The sequence below is a fragment of the Seriola aureovittata genome, chromosome 19 (assembly GCF_021018895.1).
Source record: "Seriola aureovittata isolate HTS-2021-v1 ecotype China chromosome 19, ASM2101889v1, whole genome shotgun sequence".
Classification (NCBI taxonomy): domain Eukaryota; kingdom Metazoa; phylum Chordata; class Actinopteri; order Carangiformes; family Carangidae; genus Seriola; species Seriola aureovittata.
Window position 1 is genome coordinate 24,265,469 of NC_079382.1, and position 15,862 is coordinate 24,281,330.

Here is a 15,862-nt window from a genome sequence, read left to right on the forward strand (position 1 = left end):
GAATAAACTTCTCTGACACCAAGTCTTAGAAACACTGTCGTCTTGTTTTATTTTCACTTCTCCCTGGTCAGTGATGGTCTGAGCCCAAAGAGATCATTTGATTTTTGAGCTTCCTATGAAAGACAAAGTTTGGGGTCCAGACAAGATCAGCATGTTGATTGTTTACAGGGACATGAGTTTCTAACTTGTAGTTATTGAAATGATTCAGTAAGACGTGGATGTTGTCGGAGGAGCTGCTGTTTTGATCTCGTTAATGTGAAACTGATTTCATCGGTCAAATGCTCATTTCTGACAAACAAGACAAATGTAATGATGATTGAAGATTTGTTTCAGGTAAATACCTCACACTTAAATTCAGACTCAATGTGGAAATACTGAGAGAAACCTAAGGTTATTTAACGAGAATAAGGTTCTTACCGATGGCAGGAGCGTTGATGCAGAGCTCACGAGCCAACAGCAGGAACGTCTTTCCCAGGATGTAAACGTTAACCTGGACACAGGAAACGCCAGGTTAAAATCGAGTCTACTGTGAGATCAGGTGAGAGCAGGTGTGAGGTCAGTCGTACCTGCAGCAGGTCACTCAGGTCCAGCAGCATGTCTGCAGCACAGTTCAGGAAGAACATCAAAGTGTGGGGGGCCACAGTGAGGTCCAGACAGATTTAACATTCAGCTGAGACAGGTAAAGATTAAATCACACACACAGCGGTTGCTAGGATACGCGGCGTCCCCTCAGTGCGGCACACCAGGTAGAGACAGGCGGCGATGACGTGCTCCGTCTTACGTCCTCGGGTCAAATGTTTACTGACAACCATCTTGAAGAAGTTAAAGGCTGTGTCCAAACAGTGCTGGTTCAGCTGTAGCTGACTGCCCAGCTGCTGTATCTGACGCTTACCTTGAGAGACAGGTACACCTGATTATCACTGTATATTTTACTTGGAGACATAAAGAGTTAATTATTACTGCCCTCAGACCGTTGTCATGGATATTTAAGAGAATAATTTAAACTCCTCTCTTTATGAGGCCGTTGGCCTCATCTCGTCATCACACTGAAGTTCCACCTCTCCACCGTCATCCAATGAACTGAAAGTCATGTCACCACCTCACCTGTGCTGTCACTCCCATCAAGGGCCGGTCTGAGGCTGCCTCAGGGGCCTCAGACCGGCTGCTACCTCTCTTCACTCAGTATCAAAGTTCTTATTCAAGTCATGTGTGTGAACCTGAGGTCTGTGCTGTAAGATTTTGTCAATCTTCAGATAAGTGATCAGATAACAATCCCTATCTCTGGCTCTGCTCACTGGTTCTGGTTCTGCTTCTGTTCTGCCTAAACTTTGTGGACTGTTCACTGTAACTGAATTTGGGTTCTGATCAGGAGGTGAAACATGGTTCCAGGTGGTTCTCAGGTGTCCAATGTAGCACTTGGTTTTCAACACACGACTAATAAAGCAGGACTGGTGTTGAACTGGACAGACGATGTCATGATTCAGCAGGTGTGACTGTGATGTAATGTGTTGTAGTATTTACGAAGCTTTAGCACTCAGGTGAGCATAAGCATCGTGTGACAGAACAACCAGTACAAACTGGTATTGTACTGGGAAATCTGGGGAGCTGTGACATCACCAGAGTGCTTTAACCCTCTGAGGTCTGAGGGCATTTTCTCCATTATTTCTTAAAACACATTTTATAAGGTTCTTACATATAAGATAATATCAGTGTTTTATATCACTATCCTCAGAACAATCTCAGCTTTCTGTATATGGGGCCACTCACTGTGTAAACAAATCATTCAGCCCAAATGCTCAAAAACTGAAGCATAGTTCGTTAGCTTCAAATCTCTTGTGAAAACAAACCTTTATTGATGTGGATGAATTATTTTAATGATTGAAATGTGTTCACCAAAGTCTATAGGTTCATAGAAATAGTGCAATATCTGAGTAAAATAGTAGATAAACATAATAAATGCCTACAATGTAATTTTGTAATATTAGTGAGTGGTTGTCTGTCACTCTACTTTAACCAGATTCAAAGGCAGCGAGTCAAGTATGATTTCACAAGAATTTGTAAGAGAAAGATCATAGATTCTAGGAACATTCAAACCATATTTGTATGCTGTGTTATCGCAAAGATGAGGATGATGGTGATGGTGATGATGATAATGATGATTTTGGATATACTTACCACTTTGCAGGGTCTGGGCTCTGGACTCTTTACCAACACTAGTGTGGAAACCAGAACCAAGTAGAGGAGCTTTAACTGGGCCTGAAAGAGGAGGGGGACAGGTGAGGTCAGGTGTTCAGACTGGAACAGTCAGGTGATAAAGCTACTGTCATATGGACAGGAAGAACAACATCATTTGATCCAAGAGGATCACTGAACACTGACTGGATATATTCACTTATATTTCTACATCCACCTGCTTGGCTTGAAGCTCCACCTGTAATCAGACTCAACCCCCTTCAGCTGGGACCATCGCTTTGTAACCATGACCACCAGGTGATAAGCTCACCTGGCTGCAGAGGGGAAGTTTTCTTCAACAAAGAGAGAAACAGTTCTGTTTTCTGTTCCTGATTCAACATGAAAACTGTTGCTTTCATTATCAGGTGAGTAGAATTTACCGTCTCACCTGCACAGGTAAAACAAACGTCTCACCTGGACAACTAAAAAATGCTTTTTTTCCTAGGCTCGTCTTTCTCTGCTACAAGTTCACAGAGGGAACAACAGCCGCAGGTCACCTGGAAGGTAAACTGGTTTCTTAACAGTCTCTGCTGGTAATCTTAAGGTTCTTAATACAAACCACAGACACTGAAACCTGACTCGAGTTCCTTGGTTTCCTCTGACCTGCTGAATGATACTCATGTCCTGTCAGGATTCGTGGAGGCTGATGTTCAGTCGGAGTGTCGGGACCGTTACCTGTGGATCCAGGTGGCCTCGGTACAAACGCCTCGCTTCGAGGCCGTAGGTCGGTTCTTCCTGTTATGATGATCAAACTTCAGGCTGCCTGTAATGGTTTGGTGTAGCACAGATAACACTGTAACGTCCTGGTGTAGATGGAAATGGAGTCCACTCCATCAGTGAGCAGCTCGCCTCGCGTTGTGGTTACACCATCAGCACCTTCAAGATGGACGGCTTCACCACCTTCAGAGCTTCATACTACTCCTGCTTCACCCACAACCAGGTAACTTCACCTGACCCACAACCAGGTAGCTCCACTTTGTTATTTCTGGTCATCCCAAAGACTGACTGCAGCTGTTCTGAGGCTTTGTGTATGTGTTTTTTCCAGAATGACGAGGTGTTCACCTTCAGATTTAATGTGATTGTGAGCGGTGGGGGTGGGTGGATCAGCCGACCTGTCTCTGCAGTCTGTTCTGGTCTGATCTGGACCCACAGAGAGATTATCTGTGAGGAAGACTACATGGAGGTCAGAATACCTTCCACCACTTGAGGTTGTGTCTAAAATGGGAAACCTGATCGACATGTCAGACTGACTGTGTTTTAAATGTGGTGCCATGGTGTTGAACAGGTGAATGTGAACAGAGAGTTTTCATGTGGAGGTCAACGGGGGGAGGGCGGACAGGTGTGGCAGGCGGTGTTGTCTCAGGTAAGATCACACCAATGCATATTGAAGTAAACATCAACTGAGGACAGGAGCACACTGTGGTTTTTATGATATTTCTACCTGTGCCGGTCAGACTAATGTTATCTGTAAGCACCAAGCTACCGAAACAAAACCCAGGCTGGAATCTGAATGCTTGGTATCTAAAGTTTTGCCGGTGTGTTTGGTTGGTGGTGTTCAGGCTCAGAAGACGGCAGGTACGGCCTGGCAGCTGATGTTCCTGCAGAGTGATGGACAGGTGTCCTCCATGTCCATTAGTGAGGCCCAGACACAGGGCTACAGCCTGACCACCACCACCCAGAGGATGGTGCTTCGATCCCAGTACAAACAGCTGCACGCCAAGGTCATAATGGTGGGTAGCTATATTAGCAGACACCAGTCACAGTTTTAGAACCCTCCCTGGTGGTGTGTCAATTACACTTCAAGGCTTTTGTCATTTGCATCGTGACAGGTTTATTGTCATCGTCTGCAAGGCTGCATTATGAAACTCTCTGTGGAGATTAATTCAAGTTTTTTTTTTTTTTTTTTTTTTTTTTTTTTTACAATATAATCCTCTTCAAAGTATATTTCTGAATGGTTCTTAACAGTACTCCAATTGAGAACCCTCATATTGTAGGTCTGTCTAACTATCATAATGTATAACAGAAAAGTTCAAAATATTATTATATTCTGTTCATGTGTCAATACACATGTCGTCAAAAAAGAGTCTATACCATCCCAAGACAAGTTCTATGAAGTACACAGGAAGCCTATGTGAGGCCCTTTGTGGACTGATTTACAGATTCTGACAGTTCTTGGCACTTTGAGAATTTCAATTTAGTCCACATGTCTGCAAGTTATTGAGAGGGTCACCTGGGTTGTTGTTTTTGTTGTTGTTTACAGTAATATTCAGAACAAACTTATTAACATCTAAATAAGTCACTGATTTATTGCTAACTCTCACCCTGGAGAGTGAGCATTTAATTTCCCCATCTGTCATGCGTGTCTGGAAGTCATAATGAAATGTTATCGTCAGGTGGATGGTGTCCCTGTGGAGGTCGTCCAAGTTTCCCTGCTCTTCAAGAGAAAGCGGATGGTGGCGATGATCGACATGTCCATGGCCTGCACAGTCAGTAGGTTCTCCTCCACAGGCATAGGAAGATGGTTTCTGTCTGACTGGTAAAAGGTTAATGGCTAATGATGTCTCTTGATCCTTCCTCAGATTCAGGTTCTTTTGACGGTGCCTGGCTGCTCTGGGATGTCCCCTGGATCATGAACCCTCTGGTTGAAGAGGCTGTGAGATTTGAGAGTCAGAACCTCAGTGTTGGGGTGGAAGGTGTACTGCTGGACGAACCCACCGCCACCACCAGAGGATTCAGTCTGGTCCAACAAGGAAGACTAGTCCAGATCAGGGTTCCTTTAGGGGCAGAGGGTGGCTACCGGAAGGTACAGTCCTTCTTCAGACAGGAAGTTTTGACAAAGATGTTGTTTTATTCCAAGTGACATGTATATGCAAAGTGAGGACTGAAGTCAGTGTAAAGTCTGCATCTAGCTGTCAGTTTCTTCTTCCTGCAGAGTTTTGTGGTGAACAACATGTACAAGGAGTTGTACGTGATCTTCCTACTGTATGAACACGTCTTCTCTCTGCTGCATGAAGACAGCAGCAGCATCAACACCAGACACCGAATGCTCAGAGTGCTCGACACGCCGCCGCTGTGCCGTCCACCCTTCAGTCTCGACCGTAAGTCTCTCAGTTCACTGACTGTTTACAGAGCAATAAAGGTCATGGGCTGCTTCTAACCAACACATCATACAAAACAGTTGCAATGTTTCTGTTGTGAAGGACCAGTCATCCTACTCCCTGATCTCTCTCTACAACTTATAAATGAATGATGATGTATTCAAATGTCTTATCTGCCAGTGTTCTGTATCAGAATCTTTCTCATTCTGTCCGGAAACATTTTCTGACTTGTGTTTACTCCTGTAGAGACCATCAGTGATGACCAGGTGTTCAGCATCTACCTGGGAAACATTCCTGCTGATGTCATTTTAGAGGAAGTGTGGATCAACAGGAAGCAGCTGATGATGGCAGAGAGTGTTGAACGAGCCATTAGCATCAGTCCTGTTGTTCACGTTAATGGCAGCCGAGCCTATGAGCTCCGACTGCCCTTCGAGGACGCCGCTGTCCACTGGATGGTGAGGACTCCACAGAACGAGGACCACCTGCTGGCCTGTTTGTGGTAGTTGTGGTTACTGTTGTATTTCTTGTAGTGACTGAGAAGACGATATATTTCTTCACCAAAACTTAATATAAATGTTATTAGAAGTGTGTTCTGCTGTGACCTCTCTGACACCTGTGTTCTCCAACAGTACCTGGGTGGAGGAGTAGTGCAGTACTCCATAGATATAAACTTCACTTTAACCATCATGCCCCAGGGAGACTCCTACTACCACCACACATTAATCACAGCACAAGTATTCAACGCATGTACGTACATTGTTTCCTGGTCTTTGCTGCTTAGAAATAAGTTTCACCCTTCAGTCAGACTACAACATGTAAAACCATCAGTACGATCTAGTTTGAAATTTTGACTTTCTTGAAGTCCCTCCTGAGATCACAGCTCAGTGTTCAGACAGAGGAATCACCTTCAGCCTGGTCCGACCGCCTCGAGCCGAGAGTCTCTGGGAGGTGGGTGTCGACCACGAGCCTCTGACATCGCAGCTAGCGGCTCAGAGAGGGTACCGCCTTCACCATGACACCCACAAAACCAACCTAGAAGTCCCTGTGTTCTCCATCGGATACACATACGAAGTAAGTCCACAAAGCATGATGGCCCACTACAGACAGGTAGTCCGGAAATCACCGCCACCGGAATTTTCAATGCAATTCAAGGGATTTGAATTTCAATGTTAATGTAAATATAGCTGTGCTCCTTTTAATCATTTCAATATGTTGGATGTTTTATAAACTAAACATTTTATCAGAATGTAAAACTAAACTAATCAACAATGAAAATGTTGAGTGTTGCAGCCCTATAGCCAACACTCGCGCTTTTTTTTTTTTTTTTCTTTTCTTTTTCTCCTTCTCTCTAGGGGATCAACCTGTCAGATTTTTATGGAACATTTAAGCTTCTTCTGAGAGACTCCAAAACTCTGGAGGTCCAGACCTCCACCTCAAAACGCTGCCTCTTCAAAACAGAGGACATGATAGGTAACCTGCATTCCACTTATAGACTCAACCTAAAGAAGATGCATTTTAACCTAAAATGAATTTGTATAATCCTGACTCATCCCAAAAGGCCTCAATTGGTTTTGAGTTCAGCCCTGAAGCTCAGTGTGAAGTTGAGTGAAGGGCTTAACACATTTGTGTTGGGGTTAAATAAAACGGGCTGATGCTGAGATTAAAGGGTCTACAAGAGTATTGAGACCAAGTTTGTAAAAGATTTCAAAAGGGTCAAGCCACAGCCATCTACCCACTCTTGATAGTCCTGATTGGTCCAGTCTCTGACTCGGCTCCAACTGTAACATTGACCCTGTGTGGTTTCAGTCTGTTCTGCAGACGGGACCATGACGGTGGTAATGACTCCAACAGCCACCTGGCCCACAGTGCGCCCTGAAAGAACCAGTTTACTGGACCGCACATGTGGACCCAAACAGGCTGACAGATCCAGAGTCCTGTTTGAGTTCAAGGTGGATTCCTGTGGCACGAGAGCGATGGTACGACTCAAAAATACTGGGTGGGGTGAGGTTGTTGCCAACCACAAGAATACAGCTGAAACAAGTAGTTGATTAGTTGGAATTAATTTAGTTCATTGGTTATTTAATTTTTAAGCAAAAATACCAAATTTCAATTATAGGTTCTGAGATGTAAAAATGTGCAGTTTTTTCAGCTGTCTGATAATAAACTGAATCCTTTGTAGGTTTGTTTTTTTTTTACTGACATTCTTACATTTAATAGAATTAGTGATCAATTCATTGTAAATGTTTTTCATTTGGTGTCATGAAAGGGCCACAATATGATTTTTTTTTATATCTGATTTAAGAAGAGGAGCAGGTAAACAATCTCCATTTAGATGCTGCATGTTCAGGTGAGTAAATGTAAAGGCGTAGTAAGGTTTTGTAACTGAAGACGGTTCAACAGGTTGGGGAGTCGTACATGGTTTATGAGAACGAGATCCTCCATGACAGACAGCTGATCGCAGATGGACCAAACTTGATCACCAGGGAATCTCAGTTCAAGTAAGGAAATGCCTCAGACGATCTGCTGGAGCTGCAACCAGTAGATACGAAACCAGTATTCAAGACAGTTTAAGAAATGTGTCTGATTCTCCAACAGGTTGACTGTTAGGTGCTTCTATCCACTGAGTGGAGTCAACAGACTTACTGTGGACAGGACCTTCAGATCAGAGACTCCTGGGTATGGTTCAGTCAAAGTCTTTGAGAGCCTTGAAGGTAACAATTTTTCTAATTTGTCTAAATAATTTACAATGTGAATAACTTGTGGTTTCAATGGCAGAATTTTAAAATCTCTTTATTTTCCTGCAGATTCAGCAAGTAAAGTCCCTGCTCATGAGTGCTCGCATCAGGTTTCTAGAAATGCCATCAATACCCCAACTAACCACATCCACCAAACCCACCAAATCCCTTCAGCAGGTGGAGTCTTCTCTCACCCTGGCATCCGGCCTCGGCCCAAACCTGGACCCAGCCGCTTCATTACAGTACCAGGGCGACACAACAAGCTGGCATCCTCCTCCCACGACCAACAAACTTTTTCAATCCTGAATCTTTCTGCTGAACCTCAAACTGTTAGTACCCACCAAGTCCCTCAGCAGGTTTCATCTCTCTCTGGTCCTCTCATGTCCCTGGCAGAGGACCAAAATTTATTAAGATATAACCAGTTGCAAGACGGCATTAAGCTTTCAAACCTCAACACACCAAGCCTGGACTTTGTAGAAGAGAGAGGTGAACATTCAGGATCAAGAGATGACATCCCTGCCTTGGTCTTGGATTCTTTTAGCAGGACTCCTGGTCCTGTGGTTGCTGAACAATTGGAAAGTAGTTGGGGGAGCTCGGGCCAAACTGTGACACTTCCAAGTCTGAACACTTTAAATACCCAGCACTCTGGCCAGATATTGTACCAGTCTACTCTTGGCCAAAATGGAATCGTTAAGCTAAATCAAGACGTGCAGAATCTGAAAGTCGATCTTAGTCTTGACATACAAGAGCTGAACCAGCAACATGAGACTAAGCAACCTTTGAACTCTCAGGGGTCTTTTGGTGGTGCAATGGTAAACATGGAGGAGAGGCCTGTCTACCAGCCTCAAAGTCAGTATGATCCTTCTCAAGCCTCCCAACTTCGCCCAGTCCTTCAACCACCAGCTCAGTACAGCCCAGACCACATCAGCACAATCAGTGGCAAACTACACCTGCCCAGCAGAGACAAGAAAGATGTTCCTACTGATACCAAACACAAAAATACTGTCACTGACTCGTCTGAAGAAACTCTGGAATCTGTCAGCAATGAAGCAGCATCTACTGCAACCAGCTGGGTTGACCAAAAGCTGAAAAGAACTGGGTCCATTGAAAGGAGGAACATTGAGACGGTTCAGTCTGGAGTACAGAACATCAGAGTCAAACCTCTGAGCAAATTAGTGTCTTCTGGACATCAGACAAACCAGAAACCTGTTGTCAAACAAGAAAACTCACAAATCTCTAATCCGTCCCAGTATGGCACTGGTATGACAGCTGTCAGCAGTGATGGGAACCACTGGACCTCCCTACAGCTTCAAGACCACAAAAGTTCAAACACAAGACAGGAACAAACAGGCTTTCAAAAACTAAAGCAGGGACAAGGTGTTCACAGTGTCCGAGTCAAACTGCATCAGTCTGCAGTGATCCAGCTCACTGATCTATCCCCAAACCAGCAGGGACATCAGCAGAAACTGGTCCAGTCCATGGCTGAGATGGGAAACAGTGGGGGACAGGAATCTCTAGGAAACATCTCTCAACCAACAGGTAGGGACAAGAGTCACCAGATATTGATCAGATCTTTTATTTATTCATTTATTTATTTTTCCCCTGTTTAAAATTTTTTTTTTTTGACTTCAAACATCAGGTGCGTCTCACATGCATCTCCAGGTTGATGACCAGTCCAGAGTGCAGAACCTCCAGAACCCTGACTTTGTCATCAGAGGAGGAACCAGCAGGACGACCGATCTCAGAGAAGATAAACCAACTGATCCCATCACATCGAGTCATGAGGGCCTGAATCCCACTGCAGGAGGAGCTGGGTTTACTGGTTCTCACACAAGTCTTAATGGTTCTGGTGCTCCAGGTTCAGGCCTGAAGATCCACAGCAGGTCAGACTGTGGCAGTCAGTATGGATCCAGTGTTCACCAAGGCATCATGAGAGGTAACACCTTCAACATTCAGATCTCTGTTCATGATAATGAACTTTGCTCAGGTCAGAAACAGAGGGACCAACAGACTCAAGTCTGGTTTAGAAACTTGGTAGCCAGAAAATGTTTGACTATTTTGGAGAAAAATAAAACCCTTTTTTTCATTGTTTTCAAAAATGTTCAGACTGAGACGGGTCAAGATTAAACTTGTTGTACTGTACAAATTGTTTCTTTCATAGCACTTAGCAAACATTTACACTGGTCCCACTGATGAACAAAACATTTCAAAATGAAAATAGATAGATAAAATGCTGTCTTATTTCTGAGGGTGTAACTGTTGTTTGTCTTTTCCTTTCAGGTAAACAGTTTAGCTGATGAAGACCAGAAACAAACAGCTTCTGTCTGCAGTTTGATTCAATAAAGGTTCAGTTTGTTCATTCAGCTGTTTGATGCTCTGTTACCTGCTACAGGAAAAGAATTAGAACCATCAGTGTGGTCCCCTAAGTAATATTCATAATTTAAAGTCATCAGAAGTTTCTTTTCCTAGAATATAAATATATTAGATAAAAGATCACTGTTTCCATTTTGATGTGGATGTAATAAGATATCTTATTGTTCATCTCTTACTGAAAAAAACAAAATTTATATGACCTAACATGAATAATATTTCCTCATGTTCTTGTGAACAAGGACAAACTGGAGTTTGGAGTGTCCTCTGTATCTTGTTGCAGTGCCTCAGTAGACTCTGACATGTTCCTTTAAACTGCTGGTGGTCATGAACAGAGAGTGACTCCAGTCAGAAATATACTGTCACAAGCCCTGACCTCACCTGTTAACTACAAGTTCTACAGGGGATCTGGGCCCTGACAGTCAGATTTGACAAAGTGTTGGTGTCTCACCATCAGCAGAGACGAACTGTCCCACAGCAGATGAAACTCCTCCACTTCCCTCCACAAACTGAACCTCAGAAACGATGATGTTGTCCTCCAAAACCGAACCACATCCAGTACACACCGCACTGCCCCGAGCCTGATCCACGTCTATATCTGCCCCCCCACAGGTCCGGCATACCCTGGAGCTCATGGTGAAGGGGGTCAATAAAACCTGCAGGGAGGGGATCACACATAGGAGGAGGAGGAGGAGGTGAGACTGGAGATGATTTAACTGACCTGAGATCAGACAGAAGAAAGCTATTACTCTGTTAAACTGTAATTAAACTAGAGGATCATTAGAGACTCATCATACGTTAAACATCCAGAACTGATCCTGACAGAACTCCCATGATGCACAGCTTCTGTCTTCATTCTTCAGGTGTCTGATCCAGGATCCAGACCTGACACTACTACACTTATTGTTAATGTAATTATTATTATTAACCTTAATACACCTATGAGTATCACTATTATCATAACATTAGAACCATTCTGACAGTGCCTGAATACGAAATGGCTGTTCCTCAGTTTATCAGCAACTATTTTAATTCCAAATAAAGACGTGTCAGATTTTCAGATGAACATTTTGAAATGGGAATGATGAAAAAAAAAAACAATTTCAGTCACTGTTCATCAGACGTATGGCCCCTGTGTCCAGCTTTGCTTTGGCTGATAGACAGGAACATTGACATTCAGATTTTGGTTGGAGTTTGTCAACTGAAGTTACTTCACAGACCTATACAAATATATATTATATATGAATACATTTTCAATTACATACATACTTCATAGACATCGACTTAAAACTACTGGAGGCAGTTTATAGAGAGGCAACACTGTGCCAGACTCCATTCAGAAATATGACATTTTATGTTTCATACTGCCAGATGTTTTGCCAGACATCGAAGCTGATGATGTCACAGATAGATAGATAGATAGATAGATGGATAGATAGATAGATAGATAGATACGTCTGTGGATCAGAGTACTGAGATCTGAACGTATTGAGTTACTTTGAAAACTGTGAACTTTCGCTGTTTTCTGACATTTTATAGGACAACCGATTTATCAAGTAATTTTAATCAACTGATGAATCGCTGATGAAAATAATCGACGGATTAATCGATCATGAAAACAATAACCGTTTGGTTCAGATTCAAACACAGTAAAACTTTATCAGCAGCTCAACGTGTGAAGTACTGTTGGATAGACGTGGAAAACATTACGTTAAACGTTAACTACATTAACGTCAGGACTCACCGACAGTAGAAAACAACAGAATCCGCTTTAGCGGTTAGAGTCACGGAGCAGCCGTTTGTGTCGTCAGCCTTGCTTTCCCAGAATCCATCTATTCTTCCGCCAGACTGAACCACAGACAAACAGGAACCCGGAGATTGAACTTCTGATCATTAAAATAGATTATTGATCACTGAACGGTTTCTGATATAATTCATCCATGTTCCTGGTTGGTGGTTGTTTTCTTCCTGTGGCGCCTCGCAGTGACGTCGCGAGGCCCGGACCTCCGAGTGCGGGGAGTTACTTTATCGAAGACGGAAAAAATAAGCTCTGAGTATATGACGTCAAAACATTTACGACATATATCAAGTGCTGTGTGTGATGTGTTTGGCCAGACTAACATTTCTCTGTGTGACGTAACAGATGGATTTTGATTTTAGTCTTAAACCGGGACGATTCACCTCCACTGAACCAGGCAAATGGTTCCCCCCGGCGACGAGTGATGACGTGGCGTTTGGGCGGGTTTTCGTCAGTGTTGTGAAGCCGCGCGGACAGAAAAACAAAACAAAACGACGAAGCACAAACACATTGTTTAATGCGGAGGTAAAAGGCGGGTTCTCTGGAGCAGCGGGGAGATGAACTGGGAACAACTGGAGCTCAACCCAAGGATCAGGGCAGCGTTGAGGAGAGGTCAGAGAACCAGGCTTCATTCACATATAAACTTTTTGTTACGTCGCTTCTTGTCCATAAACATGATTTAACAGCAGGTCACACTGAGATCATGTCAGAGGTGTTGCTGTCTCATGATCTTTAGAGGATTCTGACTCCTGATGCTCCGATTATTTTGATCAGTATTGAGATCACAATTATTTAACACGATTACTCATTGACTTTGGTAACACCACGCACTTATTGAACTTTAAATATTGTTCAACGATAAAAAAAAAACAATTAATCAGAAAAAATAGATCAATAATAAAATAATGTATAATATATAAATGTATACAATTAAATTAACAAAAATTAATAAAAAATAAATTAGATCAAAATAAATAAGATCATCTATGTTGTAACATCAGTGTACTTCCACAATCTAATGAAAACTCCAAAACATATATTCAACATTTTGGTAAACTACATTCAACATATTCTACTAGACATTTGATCTGATTATTATTACCATGGTAACCACATGTTTCCATCTCTCTCTAGCCAAGATGAAGTCTGTCAGGGAGGTTTTATGTGTTTCTGGTCTGGACCTGCAGAGACTCACCGGCCTGTCCCGCTGTGACATCCAGCAGCTGCTCACCGCTACCGCCTCCTCCTACAGATCACACCCTCCAGTCCCAGGTCAGGGCAGGAGATGTGCATTCTGATTGGACGTGACAGCGTGATGTCAGAGTGAGTTAACCTGTGTGTTTGTTTTCAGCCCTCGTCCTCCATCGTGGGGAGTGTCTCAGGTTGGAGTCCGGCCTCAGACTCAGTGTGGGCTGTCCTTTACTGGATGAGCTGCTGAGGGGGGGTCTTCCTGTGGGGGGGGTCACTGAGCTCTCTGGCGAGAGCGGAGCGGGAAAGACTCAGCTGGCTCTGCAGCTCTGTCTATCTGTACAGTACCCCACACGATACAGAGGGCTGGACTCAGGTCAGTAAACACACCATCAGCTCCCCACACAGTAAAGCTTCATGCTGGCTGACGGGCTCAGTATGGAGTTTGGTTGGAGTTGTCTCTCTCAGATGAGGACTGTAGTGAACTTGACCACCATCTTAACTACCTGTTTGTATCTGGACTACATCTGGACTGGCTGCTCCTGATCCTGAACCCTTGTAAATCCTGTACTTGATTTTGATGAAGTGTAACTTTAACATGAGACTCAGGATCAGCGAGCTATGATGAACTCTGTGTTTGTACAGGAGCAGTTTATATCTGCACCGAGGACTCGTTTCCCATCAGACGACTTCAGCAGCTGATCAGAGGACAGTCCTGTCTGCGCTCTGACATCCCACCATCCCTGATCAGCAGAACCCAGTTCAGTGATCGGGTCTACATTGAGCATGCTGCTGATCTGGTGAGTCTCTCCTACTGATCAGAGGCCGAGGCTGAGACCATTTCATACCTGTCACCTGTCACCTGTCTGTGTCTCCTCAGGACTCTCTCCAGGTGTGTCTGTCCCAGCGTGTTCCCCTCCTGCTGGCTCGGGGTCTGGTCCGGCTCTTGGTCGTGGACTCAGTGGCGGCTCTGTTCAGGTCTGAGTTCCAGGCTGATGATTGGCTGGAGAGGAACAAACAGCTGCTCACCTTCTCCTCCACACTACACCACCTGAGCCAGGAGTTCAGCACACCTGTCCTCTGTATCAACCAGGTAACACACTCAACTATCCTCCCTCACCCTAAGCCTCTACTAGCTGGTTAGCAGCAGGTTGAAGTCAGTGTCTTAATCTTGGCACATTTCCATAACTAAACCTGACAGCGTCCGTCAGAGCGGCAGCCACAACCAAACACCATCTTTAATCTGATGGTTATCAGAGATCAATAATCAATAATGTGTGTGTGTTTCAGGTCACAGATGTCTTCAACAGAGCTGATCACAGTTTGGGGTAAAAACTGACTAATCTGTCACTCTGCTTCCTTCCTTCAGTCCTTTCTTCCTTCCTTCCTTCTTCTTCATCTTTATTTTGTTAAATCATTCATGGTGATCTGATGCTATTGATATATTTATTATTGATCTGATCCACACTGATTTGAAACAAATTAGAAACAAAGAGAAGTGGATCACTTTCATTGATTATAAATCTGTGACGTGATCAAATTTATTCTCTGTCTCAGACCTCTGTCCTCCAATGTGTCACCTGCTCTGGGGTTGGCCTGGGCCAATCAGGTGATGGTCCGGCTGATGATCAGGCGTCTCCAGGGGACCATTGCCCGTGGTGACCAGTGCAGCGCCCTCCGCAGGCTAGAGGTGGTGTTTGCGCCTCACCTGGCCCGAGATGGACAAGACGCCGCAGTCTGGAGTGAGGGGGTCCGAGGCGTCTCCAGCTCTGACTGATAAACTGTTTTAATTGAAAGAGCCATCCATTCAAATATATAAATAAAGATGTGTATGAAAACTGTGTGATATAAAGATTATAATAAATCACATAAGGTCGCAGTTTGCGTTTGAATCTACACGTGTGTGGACAGTAACTTAAAATGGCCGTTTCTCCAATGGAACTTCTGCATCATTCTTTTTCGCGTTTCTTCACAAACCATCATCATCATCACCATCATCATCATCATCACCATCACATACCTCTCCAAACCATTGTGACAGGACAGAGAAGCAGCTACAGCCAACGTCTCACTGCAGGACAGAGGTTCAGGAGATCCATCAGGCTGTAGGACACCTAAGCCAGACTAGACTAGACTAATTTATTATTATTATTATTTATTATCAACTATTATTATTATTACTAATGAGCTACTGGACACATGAATTTCCCCTAGGAGATAGATAAAGTATCTATCTACTCTATTCTACCATGATCTACTCTCTCCTGTTGCTTTTACTGATATTATATATCATAATATATTCACATAATATCATGACGTCAGGTCGCTGTCAGTGCGCCTGCGCAGTTTGCAGTAAAGACAGTAGAGTACTAGAGAAATTGGACGTTGCTTTGTTTCCTTCAAAAGAAAAGCGTTAAAGTGTTTGTACAGTTGTAATAAAA

General features: G+C 43.6%; 3 protein-coding genes across 8 annotated transcripts; 2 read left to right on the forward strand and 1 right to left on the reverse strand.

The window, feature by feature from the left end:
• Window positions 1-51: 51 nt before the first annotated feature.
• Window positions 52-12,400, reverse strand: LOC130160851 (transcription factor IIIB 90 kDa subunit-like). The gene is made up of 7 exons (XM_056363626.1): window positions 12,180-12,400; window positions 10,887-11,091; window positions 2,176-2,256; window positions 719-892; window positions 567-598; window positions 418-490; window positions 52-113 (listed from the first exon to the last, which is right to left on the reverse strand). The coding sequence occupies exons 2-7, from the start codon at window positions 11,068-11,070 to the stop codon at window positions 94-96; spliced, it is 564 nt and encodes a 187-aa protein (XP_056219601.1). The 5' UTR covers window positions 11,071-11,091; window positions 12,180-12,400; the 3' UTR covers window positions 52-93.
• On the forward strand, window positions 2,263-10,428 carry LOC130160849 (uncharacterized). 6 transcript variants are annotated; one of them, XM_056363622.1, is made up of 7 exons: window positions 2,263-6,800; window positions 7,137-7,306; window positions 7,731-7,828; window positions 7,926-8,041; window positions 8,135-9,604; window positions 9,705-10,001; window positions 10,346-10,428. In XM_056363622.1, exons 1-7 carry the CDS (start codon window positions 6,794-6,796, stop codon window positions 10,360-10,362), a joined length of 2,175 nt encoding a protein of 724 aa, XP_056219597.1. In that variant the 5' UTR covers window positions 2,263-6,793; the 3' UTR covers window positions 10,363-10,428. The 6 variants fall into 6 exon arrangements, with proteins under 6 accessions (XP_056219597.1, XP_056219595.1, XP_056219593.1 ...); XM_056363620.1 differs by having other exon boundaries at window positions 2,263-6,401; window positions 6,683-6,800; window positions 9,705-10,428; XM_056363618.1 differs by having other exon boundaries at window positions 2,263-5,785; window positions 5,960-6,800; window positions 9,705-10,428.
• A 239-nt stretch (window positions 12,401-12,639) lies between the features above and the next one.
• Window positions 12,640-15,305, forward strand: xrcc3 (X-ray repair complementing defective repair in Chinese hamster cells 3). The gene is made up of 7 exons (XM_056363625.1): window positions 12,640-12,845; window positions 13,368-13,505; window positions 13,585-13,797; window positions 14,067-14,221; window positions 14,302-14,514; window positions 14,712-14,749; window positions 14,979-15,305. The coding sequence occupies exons 1-7, from the start codon at window positions 12,791-12,793 to the stop codon at window positions 15,196-15,198; spliced, it is 1,032 nt and encodes a 343-aa protein (XP_056219600.1). The 5' UTR covers window positions 12,640-12,790; the 3' UTR covers window positions 15,199-15,305.
• The last annotated feature ends 557 nt before the right edge of the window (window positions 15,306-15,862 follow it).

Coding starts and splice junctions, on each gene's coding strand:
- xrcc3 (XM_056363625.1), top strand. CDS start 12,791: ATGAACTGGGAACAACTGGAGCTCAACCCAAGGATCAGGGCAGCGTTG. Junction 13,506..13,584: donor ATCACACCCTCCAGTCCCAG/GTCAGGGCAGGA, acceptor GTTTGTTTTCAG/CCCTCGTCCTCCATCGTGGG. Junction 14,222..14,301: donor TTGAGCATGCTGCTGATCTG/GTGAGTCTCTCC, acceptor GTGTCTCCTCAG/GACTCTCTCCAGGTGTGTCT.
- LOC130160851 (XM_056363626.1), bottom strand. CDS start 11,070: ATGAGCTCCAGGGTATGCCGGACCTGTGGGGGGGCAGATATAGACGTG. Junction 2,257..10,886: donor ACAGTTCGTCTCTGCTGATG/GTGAGACACCAA, acceptor CTCCTCTTTCAG/GCCCAGTTAAAGCTCCTCTA. Junction 114..417: donor CATCAACGCTCCTGCCATCG/GTAAGAACCTTA, acceptor TGTCTTTCATAG/GAAGCTCAAAAATCAAATGA.
- LOC130160849 (XM_056363620.1), top strand. Junction 7,829..7,925: donor ACCAGGGAATCTCAGTTCAA/GTAAGGAAATGC, acceptor ATTCTCCAACAG/GTTGACTGTTAGGTGCTTCT. Junction 9,605..9,704: donor AAACATCTCTCAACCAACAG/GTAGGGACAAGA, acceptor TTCAAACATCAG/GTGCGTCTCACATGCATCTC.